This window comes from Rhinoderma darwinii, chromosome 11, assembly GCF_050947455.1.
Source record: "Rhinoderma darwinii isolate aRhiDar2 chromosome 11, aRhiDar2.hap1, whole genome shotgun sequence".
Lineage (NCBI taxonomy): Eukaryota > Metazoa > Chordata > Amphibia > Anura > Rhinodermatidae > Rhinoderma > Rhinoderma darwinii.
The window spans coordinates 95526443-95540650 of NC_134697.1; the positions used below are offsets into that span (position 1 = coordinate 95526443).

General features: G+C 46.2%; 1 protein-coding gene across 1 annotated transcript; it reads right to left on the reverse strand.

Annotated features, from left to right (window-relative positions):
* Window positions 1-2515: 2515 nt before the first annotated feature.
* LOC142663401 (uncharacterized) lies at window positions 2516-12888 on the reverse strand. Its single transcript, XM_075842010.1, has 5 exons — window positions 12762-12888; window positions 10351-10492; window positions 7316-7471; window positions 6796-6892; window positions 2516-6472 (listed from the first exon to the last, which is right to left on the reverse strand). Exons 2-5 carry the CDS (start codon window positions 10426-10428, stop codon window positions 4287-4289), a joined length of 2517 nt encoding a protein of 838 aa, XP_075698125.1. The 5' UTR covers window positions 10429-10492; window positions 12762-12888; the 3' UTR covers window positions 2516-4286.
* Between the last annotated feature and the right edge of the window lie 1320 nt (window positions 12889-14208).

The window sequence follows — 14208 nt, forward strand, 5'->3', positions numbered from 1 at the left end:
TCTGGCCCTGCAGCCGTGTGTTTCCAGTACACCCTCTACGTTTTTATGGGAGTAATCAAGGATATTTATGGAGCTGGAGCCATCAAAGGCCTATAATACAGAATTTCTAAAAAGTTCTAGGTTGGGACGCTACATTGGTCAAAGTTCCGCTGAGAAAACACCTTAATGGCCAGGATTAGACACAGTTTTGTCGAAGCCAAAGGCACCATATTGCACAGATATTTTCCCCTAAAAGCAACGATTTCTGGGTAGGATGCCTCCGCAATTTGACGGATCATGGTACAATTTTTTTTCGGTTGGGTTTATGGGCAATCCAACAGCAATAAAACCTCAGTAGACCTCCATATGAGATCAAAGGAAGACACAGGTACAGATGGTCCCCAAAGAAGTCAATGTGTGACGTGTTATGGCTCTACACAACTCATTGTATTATGGCTACATTTAAACTCTCGTGTTCTTGAGGCTCCCCAGCCTCGGTGTGGTAGAAAACAATCTGCAAATGAACCGAACTTCGGGTGTCCTATGGTGATGTAAATTAGGTTCACTTATACTGTGGGGGAGAGTGTGTAGTATGTGTATAAGGTTCACTTATACACGGGAGTGGAGAGTGTGTAGTATGTGCCACAAAACAGTCAGAAGTCAGAGCAAGAAGATAAAAACAAAAATCAAGATGGCAAGAGGCGGCCACAAGACTCCGACCCCTACGGTGCAAATGAACCGAACTTCGGGTGTCCTATGGTGATGTAAGTTAGGTTCACTTACACTGTGGTCGGGGGATTAGGGTTTTGCACGGATGGTAAAATACAGCTGTCTGAATGGGTCCTAAGTCAGTGTAGATTAAGGATCCTTTTACACTGGCCAATTTTGGCGGTAACGAGCGCTGATCATCGAGACAGATCGTTGATCGGCGCTCGTTTGCTTCTTTCACGAGAACCTAAGATCGGTTATGAATGGGGATGAGCGATCGTGACTACGATCGATCGTTTCCATGCATTTTCATCATGTCGGCAGCGCGTCTCCCTGTTTACGACAACGATATTATTTCTCGTAGCATAAACGATACAATTAGCCGATGAACCAGCGTTTGCTCATTCATCGGCTGATCGTTGCCCTATTTACACAGGACAAAGATCGGGAACGAGCGATCATATGAACGCTCGTTTGCCCAATCATTGGCCCTTGTAAAAGGGCCTTAAGTCCCTATCAGTTTAGAAGATGAGGTTAACTGTTGAGGCTCTGGCTTGGTCACGCTTTCTATTTCGGGTGGTTCTACTTTTAGGAATTCCCTGCATTCATTTTACCCTTTACTATTGAAAGTCTTGCACAGCATTGCGCTAAGAAACATCCCAACAGCACGATGCGACCATTGGCAAACATTATGGTGGTCGTATTTGAATTTTTTCACCACCAATTTCGGACCATAGCATCTTCTCACACTTGATTTCAGTCTCCCACATGAATTTTGGCAAACTTTTTGAAGGTTCTTTTTGGGTGTTTTTTCAAAAGTAAAAGCATCAAAGCAACAATTTTATTGACCGTATATCACATCTCAACAAAGCTTGTAACTCCAGCGGGAGGGTTCATATGTCTCTTCATGGGAAAAAAAATTGTCGTTATCTGCAGTTCGACCTTCCAGATACAGAAGTATTTATAGAGCAGACCCCTTTACAGCACTTAGGTGATCTCCATTTGACTAAGTGGCTTCTGAATGGCTGTTCCCGTGAAAATTTAGGTAAGTAATTGTAATGTAGTTATGCAAATACTACGGCAGGAATATGGACTTTTTATTAAAAAACTTTTGGACATGTCATAGTGACACGTCAGAAGTTTTGATCGGTGGGGGTCCCTGCAGCGAGACCTCCACTGATCGCTAAAACGAAGCGGCAGAAGCGCTCGGGGATTAGAAACAGGCTGAAAGAAACTCCTCAATGTCCAAGACTGTTGGAGCGTGATGAGAAGCTCCTGTGAGGGATTCTTTCTGCCATATCATAGATATGTCTCCGTAGATTACAGCATGGTATCTGATTGCACCTCTGAGGATCCAAAACAATAGAGCGTCCAAACCCTTTTGGCACCAATCATGAATGAAAAATCGGACGTTTTTGATACGCATGGCAGTTCAAATCAATGGCGCTCTGCTTAGAATGTCAGGTCTGAGATTTCCAGTACTCGGAGTTGGGCCTCATCCAGACGAGCATTTTGTACCCGTTAAAATTGTCCAGATCTAAACACCCGGAACACTCTGGTTCTTCTGAATTGACAGAACCGTAACGATCTTTGGTGCTGTGAGTTTGGTTTAGTAAAACCCGTGAAGGTCTTGGTGCAATCCTGACAGTTAAACAGGTGGAAAACACTTGTCTGCATGAGGGGTTGAGGACTCAAAGCATTGCTGCAGCCCCTTCATTTTGGAGATTGGTGGTGTGGACTTGGACAGTGCACAGACCAGAAAGATCAAACTTCTAATGTGACCTTGATTTTAATTCTGTATCGTAGTAACCATTCGTGACAACCTCTATGTAAGAAAACAGGGTTTATTTTTTATGACTTCCTTACAGGTCACTCGTCAGCACATACATTCAGCTGGGAAAAAAAAATGTGATTCCTACACCTCTACTGTATATCACTGTACAACATATAGAAACCTGAGGCACAGCCATCTATGAAATGAGATCTGTTTCTTCAGCTCGTGCCACCGGGGAGGTTCTACTTGTGGTGTCTATATAACCCACTTTGCGGTAGCAAGAACCCAAAAACATTCCTCTCCTACATCAACTTTATGAGCGACCGTGTTTTCAGGTCAAGCCACCTACGGCCCCAATGTCCCTATGATTGTGTCACGTGTAGTTGAATATTGAGCAGTCCCTTAGGCCGGTTTTGGACTGCTGTAATACAGCCACATTTTAACATTTGTATTATGCCAGCAAAATGCCAATTTACATGATCATTGAAGTCTTTGGTGATGGGAGGGGGTGTTACATTACTATTATGTGGTTGTATTGTCCATTTGATTTAACCGCACTCCTCTAAATCTGGAACAGAAACATGCAGTTCCACTTCAGCACCTAAGTGGGGAATCTCTTATCAACCTGAGTGAGCCTCTTTTGCTTATTTCTGATAACTCTGCCTTACCCTTAGACCAATCCCACGGTTCGTTTTTAGGAGGCAAGAAGAATCAGCTTATACATTTTGTCGTTGCTGGTGCCTCTCTATTCTTTGAGACTATACTCCCTCTACGTTCATGTGACCTTTTTAATGCAAATCTAATATTTCTACCCCGCCTCCCCATGATGTGCTTAACTGTATCATACTCAGGGACTTTGAGCAACCTTGCCTGTCTGCTACATCCCCCTACATGCAATTGCTACCATTTATAAACTTCTTTTGAGTAGGTCACTAGTTTCCCTAGAGCTTGTTAGGTGGAGTTTTGCAAAGTTCTCAAAAACCCAATGGGTCAAATGTTTTAACCCCTCTCCTAAAACTTCCACTTTGACTTAAGCCCAGCAAATTAGTTTTACAGTCCCAACGGTTTTTAAAAAATGGCTCCCGATTCTGCGGAGCTTCAGGAGGTACTATGCCACATATTAGCTTCTGAACCACCATCTCGCTGGCATTTAGGGAGATGATGGGTGCCCTTTTGACTCTCTTTTTCTCACCTTCTCAAAGTCACTACAAATGTGATACCAACACACTAGGTGGTGCCCAGGGACATATTTCAGTCCTCTATATGACCTGCAGGAGATGGTGCAGGAACACACCTTCCTATTGGGACATCAGATTACCCCGGTTGTATGGGATTGTACCACGGCAGATGCAGTTAACCTCTTCTGTCATTTTTGGAATTTGAGGCCTTGCCCCGCGTCAATCACCTTGAGCTCCACTTTATTTATACTCTAAAAAAATGTGAATATGGAACGAAAAAATATGTGGCCATATTGCAGCCGTCAGAAACCAGCCTTATTACATTTTTATAGACTAACCCCGCTCCATCACCTCTTTTCAAGATAAAGGGACCCTAAATAAGTCTCTCTCAGTCAATGGGATCACAAAGCCTATAATCCCCCCGCCCCCCAGATTGTCGCATCATCTTAAAAGCAGATTTATTTTTTTACATTTATAATATAAAAGTAAAATCGAACAGAAGAAGAAGGTGAAATCATTGTTTAAAGGACCATGCAAATTACAAAAACATTTAAGAATTATTAAAAAAGCACTAAATAAATAATACGATTCTTATACTTAGTAACAGATCCATGGAGCGTTTCCACTCCTATCCCGAGGACTGTAGCTTATTGGTTGTCGTGTAGTCTCCGGTGTCTGACCAGATGTGACTCTCGAGTGAAGCGCTTTCCGCACTCCGGACACTCGAAAGGCTTCTCTCCTGTGTGGCTGGTTTGATGCCTCATGAAATGGGAATAAAAAGTGAAACTTTTCCCGCATTCGACGCAAATGAAAGATTTTTCTTTCGAATGAATTTTCTGATGTTTAAGGAGAGCCATGTCTGACGTGAAGGTCTTCTCGCAGCAAGGACATTCGAGGTCCGTTTTCCCAGTGTGGAGTTTCATGTGTTGGCTCAAGAGGGCTGGATACTGAAAGCTATCTCCACATCTGGGGCAAGTGTGTGCAGTTTGTCTGGTGTGTGTCCTCTGGTGTCTGGCTAGGTGAGACTTCTTGGTGTAGCTCTTCCCGCACTGAGCGCAGACGTATGGTCTTTTCTTCTTGTGCATCTTGGCATGTCGTTCAAGAAACTCTGGATTCTCAAAGCATTTTCCACATTCTAGGCAAGAAAATGGTTTATTGCCCTTGTGGATTTTGCGATGCCTAACAACATGCGCTTTCCTGCGGAAATACTTTCCACAGTCCGGACACATGTATGGCTTCTCTCCTGTATGCGTTCTGTAGTGGTCAACCAGTTGGGAGCGACTGGGGAATTCTTTGCCGCATTCGGAACAAATGCTATCATTGGCTCCGGCATGGATCTTAAGATGATGGTTAAGAAGACTTTGACTTGCAAAACTCTCTCCGCATTCAGGGCACGAAATTGCAGTAATGTGGCTACCCCAATGCAACTCCAGAAGGGCTTCAAAACGGAACGATTTGCCACACTCGGTGCAAGAAAATGGCTTTTCCCCTTCATGAATAACCTGGTGTTCCTCAAGCTGTGAGACATCCTCAAAGCTTTCCCCACACTCGGAGCAGGAGAACATCTCCATGTTGTCATAGGTTGTAGAGGGGTTTTGTGGTTGAAAGTGTTTGGTGGGTGTGTAGAACTCCACTTGGTTTGTCTTGTGTATTTTCCGATGTTGGTTAAGGACGTCCTGGCGATGGAAAGACTTGCCACATTCTGGACAAGGATAGATCTCCTTATCTCCATGAATTCGCTGGTGTCGGAGCATGTGAGATTTCCTTCGGAAGCCTTTCCCGCAGTCGGAACAAACAAAAGGCTTTTCACCAGTGTGAATCCTCTGATGTATGTCGAATTCGGTCTTACAAGAATACTGCTTTCCACAATCACAACAAATCAGTGGCTTCTTCTGATGGGATTTAGAGTGGTGGAGGAGAAGACTATTGTACTTAAAACATTTTCCACATTCTGAGCAAGAGAATGGTTTTTCCTGATTGTCCGTTTGGTGCAAATTGCTGGAATGAGCAGAATAGTATTCATACGTAATCTCCTCCATATACGGTTTCTGATATAACTGAGCCGCTGATAAATCCTCAGTACTAGTTTGCAAGTCGTCATCCTCCTCCTCCTCATAGTATTCCTCCTTTATAAAAGTAGAGCCATAATCCATTTGGGAATTATCCGAGCCTGTATTGATGTCCGTGTCTCTGAAACTCCCTTCAGCGCTCTCGGAGAGTATGAAGTGCCCCTGTGATTGTTCTACCGATACCGATATGCCAGTCTCTATGAGAGTTCCCTCTTCGTCCGAGGCCGGTTCTTCCTTAAGATGTATGGTTTTATATTTTGTTGGTGCTCGGTCCATGAGACCTTCGGGATATAAAGAAATGTTTTTAGGTCGAAAAGTTGAGCGCTCAATTTGTAGAGGTACTTCATCTGATCTGGGATCTTCTTCCTCCCACTCAACGGGTTCTTCCTTAATTTTAATAACTCTATATTCAGTGGGTTTAGGACCAGAGGATCCATATTCTTTACTGGTCAATAAATTCTCCTCTGTATGAGCACGTACCACCGTATGTACCAAGGGTTTACAAATGTTACTACCCATGAATGTCACGTCACCCGATGGTAGGCCACCCTTTTTACAAACAGATAAATATTCTGTCTGGTCAATGGGAACATGTATGTAAATTTCCGGAAGAAGTCCGTTTTCACCGGGGCTGGTTTCCTCTGTTTGTGTCGCGCTATCGTGGCACGTAGAGATTTTATGGGTGATGTCGGCAACATGCCTGACTTTCTTAAGACACAATGGACCAGATGTGGGTTGAGTTTCCGGTAGGACAGTAGACGACCCTATTGGAAAGAAAGTGTTTATAATGATACAAAAAGATCAAAGTATTAGAACTTTAGAATGAAATAGAAGACCTTTCGAAAAGGAATTTTTGGGAAGTAGGGACCTAAACATTGGGTATTTCGGCTATGGAGTATCATAGTTACGTGTTCCGTGGGCATAAACTGCACTCGTTTATCGACTCTCTGATCTCTACGTCGCTACATAAGTAAAGATGACATTGGGGGAGGCTAGTCAAAAATCTTTTTGCTTATACTAGATTCGTCTATACATTGACATCCGGAGCGTTAACATGTAAATACATGCCAAGCAAATCTTTCCTTACTCTCAGAGCCAGACTGATGATCGGCCACCGTTCTCTTTTCTTCGTCCATCTTCGGTGCTTCTTCAAAACCCATGTCAATATTGAGGTCATTGTTTGACTGGAAGTATAATATGGCAGAATACATACATTCAAATAACCATATCAAATCTTTTTTTTTTTTAAAGAAAGGCATTCAGACAGCTTTAAATTCATTACAATTTTGTGAGATTGAAGGATCAGCTTTTTTTTTCTCCCACTAGAAATAGTGCCACCCTTTCCCACAGGCAGTGTCAGGTATTGCAGGTCAGCCCAAATGAAGCACTGCCTGTGGGAATGGGTGGCAGGGTTTCTAACCTCATACAAACCTCAACGGTCACAACTTACAATGGCCGAAACTTTCATGGCAGCGAGACTAAAGAAGTGGAACACTTTCTACGCTAATATAGCCGAGGATGCCCCCGTGTTATAATTCTAGGCCTGCGTATAGGACGTTTCTGTATTATATATATATCATGTGATCCAATCTCTATCCAGTGCTTACCTCTCCAGACAGGAGGTGCAGGACCTTGCTGGTGAGATCTACGATCTTATGGTTTTTCTTGTTCTTCTCTAAGGGTTTTTCATGCTCCATATTGGGTCTCTGGGTGCTGCTGTTGTACACCACATTGTCCCCAGACGTCTTCATAATAACGTAATCCTATAAGAAGAAAGATTTAAAAACGTCCTAAAAAAATTATGGAGCAAGGAATTTTGGGTAATGAGTAACAAACAGGTACGAGATGTAGGGCTATACATATATTGCTTAAAGGGTACCTCCGGTTATAAATAACTTTGTATAAATCAATAGTACAAGCGAATGTCAGAAACTTTGTAATATATCTTATTCGAGAAAAATGCCGTTCTCTACTTATTGGGCTCCTTTCCTCCCCCTCCCCATTTTCTTAACTGTATGCAATTCACTCATAGAATCTGTAGAACTGAGAGGAAACGTTTTTTTAAGCTACACAGAGATCAGGTTACCGCTGCCAATACAAGTCTATGGAGAGGGAGGAGGAAGCAGAGTGAGAGAAAGACATAGATGCTGCGGCTTCTGGTAAGCGTTATGTCTCACCCCAGTGCTGGATTGTATAGAAGACTGTTAGCAAGACTACTGCTTCTGCTTCCTCCTCCCCCTCTCCTTTGACTTCTATGGGCAGCTGTAATCTGAACAGTTAAAAAAATGGGGTATCAGGGGGACGAAAGAAGCCTGATAACTGGAGAAAGAGAGGCATTTTTCACGAATAAGATATAGGGTTGCACGATGCATTGAATTTTTTATGCTATTTCGATACGGCACGGGGGCAAATGGTTCAATGACATGAATTTAGGTGTTTACAATTCTAAGCTGGGCGGCTGCTCAGCTTAATGTTAAAATAGATGAACTTAGTCACTAGTACTACAAAGAACATGGCCCGCGCACTGCACATCGTCCACGATGTTCTCTGTCTTCAGTGCCCGCCCCGAGCCGCCACTTGTTAGTGCGGCGCCGGCTACATCACAGGAGGAGGGAGGAACGATCCTTTTTCTGTGACTTACATTAACTGGCTGACGACCATGATGTCTATGCTCGTCATGGGCGGCTGGACGTTGCCGCATCATGATCAGCATACACGTCGTGCTGATCGCACGGAAACAGCAAGTGTGCCTGTGCGATCAGGAGCAGGGCAGCCGCTGATCTCCGCCATTGACCACTTGAATGCTGGGATCTCTGCCGTTAACCCCTTGAATGAAAATTTATATAAATTAAGCAACACCAACTATCAAAACATTTACAATACGATTATTGCCGATTTGTCAAAATGGTCAGTTGTGACCCACAACTCAAAATTGTTAACACAGAGGCTAGTTGACAGAATGGTGCACCATGTATCTATTGGCAGTGGCCAGAGTTTCAGGGCGACAGCGGTGACACCTATTGGCAGAGGCCAGAGTTCCAGGGCGAGAGCAGTGATACCTATTGGCAGTGGCCAGAGTTCCAGGCTGAGAGCGGTGACACCTATTGTCAGTGGCCAGAGTTCCAGGGAGAGATCGTGACACCTATTGTCAGTGGCCAGAGTTCCAGGCTGAGAGCGGTGACACCTATTGGCAGTGGCCAGAGTTCCAGGGCGAGAGCGGTGACACCTATTGGCAGTGGCCAGAGTTCCAGGCTGAGAGCGGTGACACCTATTAGCAGTGGCCAGAGTTCCAGGGCGAGGGCGGTGACACCTATTGGCAGTGGCCAGAGTTCCAGGGTGAGAGCGGTGAGACCTATTGGCGGTGGCCAGAGTTCCAGGGCAAGAGCGGTGACACCTATTGGCGGTGGCCAGAGTTCCAGGGTGAGAGCGGTGACACCTATTGGCGGTGGCCAGAGTTCCAGGGCGAGAGCGGTGACACCTATTGGCGGTGGCCAGAGTTCCAGGGCGAGAGCGGTGACACCTATTGGCGGTGGCCAGAGTTCCAGGGCGAGAGCGGTGACACCTATTGGCGGTGGCCAGAGTTCCAGGGCGAGAGCGGTGACACCTATTGGCGGTGGCCAGAGTTCCAGGGCGAGAGCGGTGACACCTATTGGCGGTGGCCAGAGTTCCAGGGCGAGAGCGGTGACACCTATTGGCGGTGGCCAGAGTTCCAGGGCGAGAGCGGTGACACCTATTGGCGGTGGCCAGGCTAGGGTCCCAGGGCGAGAGTGGTTATAGCTATTGGTTGTGGCCAGAGTTCCAGGGCGAAAGCAGTGACACCTATTGGCAGTGGCCAGGCCAGAGCTCCAGGGTGAGAGCGGTAACAAATGCTGCAGTTGGCCGGGCCAGAGTAGCAGGGTGAGCGTGGTAAAACCCAGTGGCGGTGGACAGGCTAGAGTTCTAGAGCAAGAGAGCAGTAATAACTGGTAGCGGCGGGACCAAAGTTCCAGGGAGAGAATGGTGACAGCGGGGACTGGGCCAGAGTTCCAGAGCGAGAGGGGTAAAAGCTGCCAGAAATGGCCGGGCCAGAGCTCCAGGGAGAGAGTGTTTAAACCAGTCGACAGTGGCCAAGCCAGAGTGAGAGTTGCTCCCGAAACCACCCAGGCCGGAGTTCGAATGCGAGAATGCTGAAACCCAATGGCGGCATAAAACAGATGCTAGGGCTGACAGGAGTAAATCAACGGGCCATACACAATAAAGCACTCGCGTGACCAGAAATATGGGGTAAAAGCTGTAGGACCCGTCTGGCAGCATCTCCAAAGGAACAAAGGATTGGGCACGTTGAGACCCAACATGCCCGATTCCTTCTCCCCCTGATGGCAGATGTTATGTATCGGGAGGCACCAGCTGATCTTGTAGAAGTTTATTATAATGTGTATGACCAAGCTTCAGATGTTGTGATAAGTAGTAATCTAAAGGGTTAAGTAACAAGGTTATCCGGTTTCTCCTTCAACCACCATCCTGCAGGCGACTGCGCCATCACAGTACCGTAACGCTTCGGCGGTTTGTGGGAAGGACTAGCAAACACGTGAAGGGAAGAACCAAAGAACAAGTCCTCGGTGCACAGTCGTAGTCTGAAGCCCAGGATCCCCCATGTCCTCACCTCTTCGATGAGCAGATAGACAATCTCCAGGACAAGGCTCAGGATCCTCTCCATCATGTCATTCTTTTCCATCTCCATCTTCCATAAAACATAGGTCCTGGGTCTATCCTCACGCTCCGAGTCTCTGTGGTTTTCCGACAAACTGATAAAAGAAGAAGGAGAAGGAGAAGGCAGGAGGTGACCACTTATTTCGGCTTTCTCCTCTCTCGACACAGATCCTCCACCCTCCACACCATCGTCTTCCCTCCCATCTCATCCATCACGCTCCGTTATCTCTCGTGCCGCTCCCATTCTCTGGAACTCTCCTCCACATTTCATATGTGGACAAAAAGTGGAGTAGTTATCCAGGAGAACCAATGGGATCGCCACTTCTGCTCACTAACCTATCACGGGCTTGTTTTGTTTCTGTTCTGCAGCTTCTATATATCTACTGTACATGGAAGCTGTAGAACGACGTTGTCAGTCGAGTCCGTCAGTGAGCTGGACTGACGGCTTAGCTGGCATTGGCTCCAGTGTTCCTCTAAAAACTTATCTAACCATGATGAAATCTAAGGGCCTGTTCACATCACTTTTTATTTTTTACTTCCATCGGAGGTATATGTCAGGTGGAATCGGTATACCTTCGACTAAAGGCACCGATGTATCCCACTGTATAGTCATACAGCAGGATACGTCGCCCGTACTCCCCGGGCACATTGCTGCTAAAAGCGCTGAGCCCGGGGAAGCCCCTGATGTCACGGTCCATATATGGACAGTGATGTCGGGGGGCTTTCAACTACAGAGACCCCGGCCAGAGCATCGGAAGCCCTCTGGCCAGTGACTTCTGTCTTGGGAAAACCCTTGACGTCACCGTCCATATTCGGAAAGCGACGTTAGGGGCCTTGTAATGGGAGAATCCCTTTCCAGAGTGTCGGCAGTGATCCCCCCCGATGTCACTGCCCATATATGGACAGTGATGTCAGGGACTTTAAACTACGGAGTCCTCGGCCAGAGCATTGGAATCTGACTGGGGATTCCGGAACTAGAGTAGCCACTGATGTCACTGTCCATATATGGACAGTGATCTCATGAGCTCCCCCTTAGCGATGTGCCCGGGGAGTTCATGCAACGTATACCACCCTATACAGTGGGATACGTCGGTGCCTTCCATCAGAGGGACGAGTCAGGATTCCTCCCAACGTATACCTGCAATGCAAGTAAAAAAAACGTGATGTGAACAGGACCTAAGATTTCATCAGGGTTAGATAAGTTGTCAGAGGCGCACTGGAGCCGATGCCAGCCAAGCCGTCAGTCCAGCTCACTGACAGATCCGGCTGACAACGTGGTCAGGTGCTTCACCAGGGCCAGAATCCCTGAGCCGAGAACTACCTGATGTTATATCCGGGAGATTCCGGCCCGGGGAAAACTCCCTGAGGTGTAGGCACAGAGCCGTCCGTCACACAGGGGCTGCGCAGTATACGGTTTTTCGCGAGATCCCTCAGTAGATCCCTTCTACTCTACCCTATCCGGCATAAGAAAAGTATACCGACGTCTGACGGAGGCCGGGATGCTGGATATGGACACGTTTATCGTTTACGGAGGGAGCGTTCTGAACGTGTGTGATAAATGTGGGGCCGAAACGTAGGAACTCCACACCCCACTGAGGGAGGAGTCAGACTGATATTTATAAAGGGGGAGTGAGATATATGGGGGGTTGATATTCATATAGGGGGGCTAATATTCATATAGGGGGGCTGATATTCATATAGGGGGGCTGATATATATATATATATGGGGGGCTGATATACATATAGGGGGGCTAATATTCATATAGGGGGGCTGATATTCATATAGGGGGGCTGGTAGTTATATAGGGGGGCTGATATTCATATATATATATATATATGGGGGGCTGATATTCATATAGGGGGGCTAATATTCATATAGGGGGGCTGATATTCATATAGGGGGGCTGATATATATATATATATATGGGGGGCTGATATTCATATAGGGGGGCTGATATTCATATAGGGGGGCTGATATTAGTATTGGGGGGGGCTGATATTAGTATAGGGGGGACTGATATTCATATATTGGGGGTCTGATAGTCATATGCAGGGGGCCCCCAAGAATATATTAGACCACACCCCTTTCTACAAGACACGCCCCTTTCTATTAGCCACGCCCAGTCCCCGGGTACCTCCCGGCTGACATCTCTGCAGGGGGAGGCTCATTGTTAATACTATAATAAAATATTGACAATTTCATGGCCCGGTCCCAGCTGTGCGGACAAAGAGGTTGTGAAGCGGCTGAGTGCATATTATCATGTGGTGACCCCATCATCATTAACAACATCTGTATAACACAACGACCCCCACACGCAGCGTCCTCAGCCCCCGTCTCCACACAGCGGCAGTACACACGCATACCGGCACTCCTCCTCCTCCGGGATAACGACCACAAGCCGCACAATCTCTACTCCTCTCCGCTCCGGACAAAGGCCCGACGTTGGCTCCGGTATCCGCGAAGCATCATGGGAAATGTAGTTCCAAGCGTTCTATCACTGACGTCAGATCCTTGTTCCTATAGCAACTGGACGCCGACTTGTTAACAGAGCATGCGCAGTTTAAGGATAATGCTCACTGTGTTTTCTTATCGACATTGTTATTCCTGTTCCAGGAATCCTTTTCTGACACCTCACTGTGCGCGTTATACCAATACTGTGACATCACTGTGCGCGTTATACCAATACTGTGACATCACTGTGCGCGTTATACCTATACTGTGACATCACTGTGCGCGTTATACCTATACTGTGACATCACTGTGCGCGTTATACCAATACTGTGACATCGCTGTGCGCGTTATACCTATACTGTGACATCACTGTGCGCGTTATACCTATACTGTGACATCCCTGTGCGCGTTATACCAATACTGTGACATCACTGTGCGCGTTATACCTATACTGTGACATCACTGTGCGCGTTATACCAATACTGTGACATCGCTGTGCGCGTTATACCTATACTGTGACATCACTGTGCGCGTTATACCTATACTGTGACATCACTGTGCGCGTTATACCTATACTGTGACATCACTGTGCGCGTTATACCAATACTGTGACATCGCTGTGCGCGTTATACCAATACTGTGACATCGCTGTGCGCGTTATACCAATACTGTGACATCGCTGTGCGCGTTATACCAATACTGTGACATCACTGTGTGCGTTATATCATTACTGTGTGCGTTATACCAATACTGTGACATCACTGTGTGCGTTATACCAATACTGTGACATCACTGTGTGCGTTATACCAATACTGTGACATCACTGTGCGCGTTTTACCAATACTGTGACATCACTGTGCGCGTTATACCAATACTGTGACATCACTGTGCGCGTTATACCAATATTGTGACATCCCTGTGCGCGTTATACTAATACTGTGACATCACTGTGCGCGTTATACCAATACTGTGACATCACTGTGCGCGTTATACCAATACTGTGACATCACTGTGCGCGTTATACCAATACTGTGACATCACTGTGCGCGTTATACCAATACTGTGACATCACTGTGCGCGTTATACCAATACTGTGACATCACTGTGCGCGTTATACCAATACTGTGAAATCGCTGTGCGCGTTATACCAATACTGTGAAATCGCTGTGTGCGTTATACCAATACTGTGACATCGCTGTGTGCGTTATACCAATACTGTGACATCACTGTGTGCGTTATATCATTACTGTGTGCGTTATATCATTACTGTGACATCACTGTGTGCGTTATACCAATATTGTGACATCGCTGTGCGCGTTATATCATTACTGTGTGCGTTATACCAATACTGTGACATCA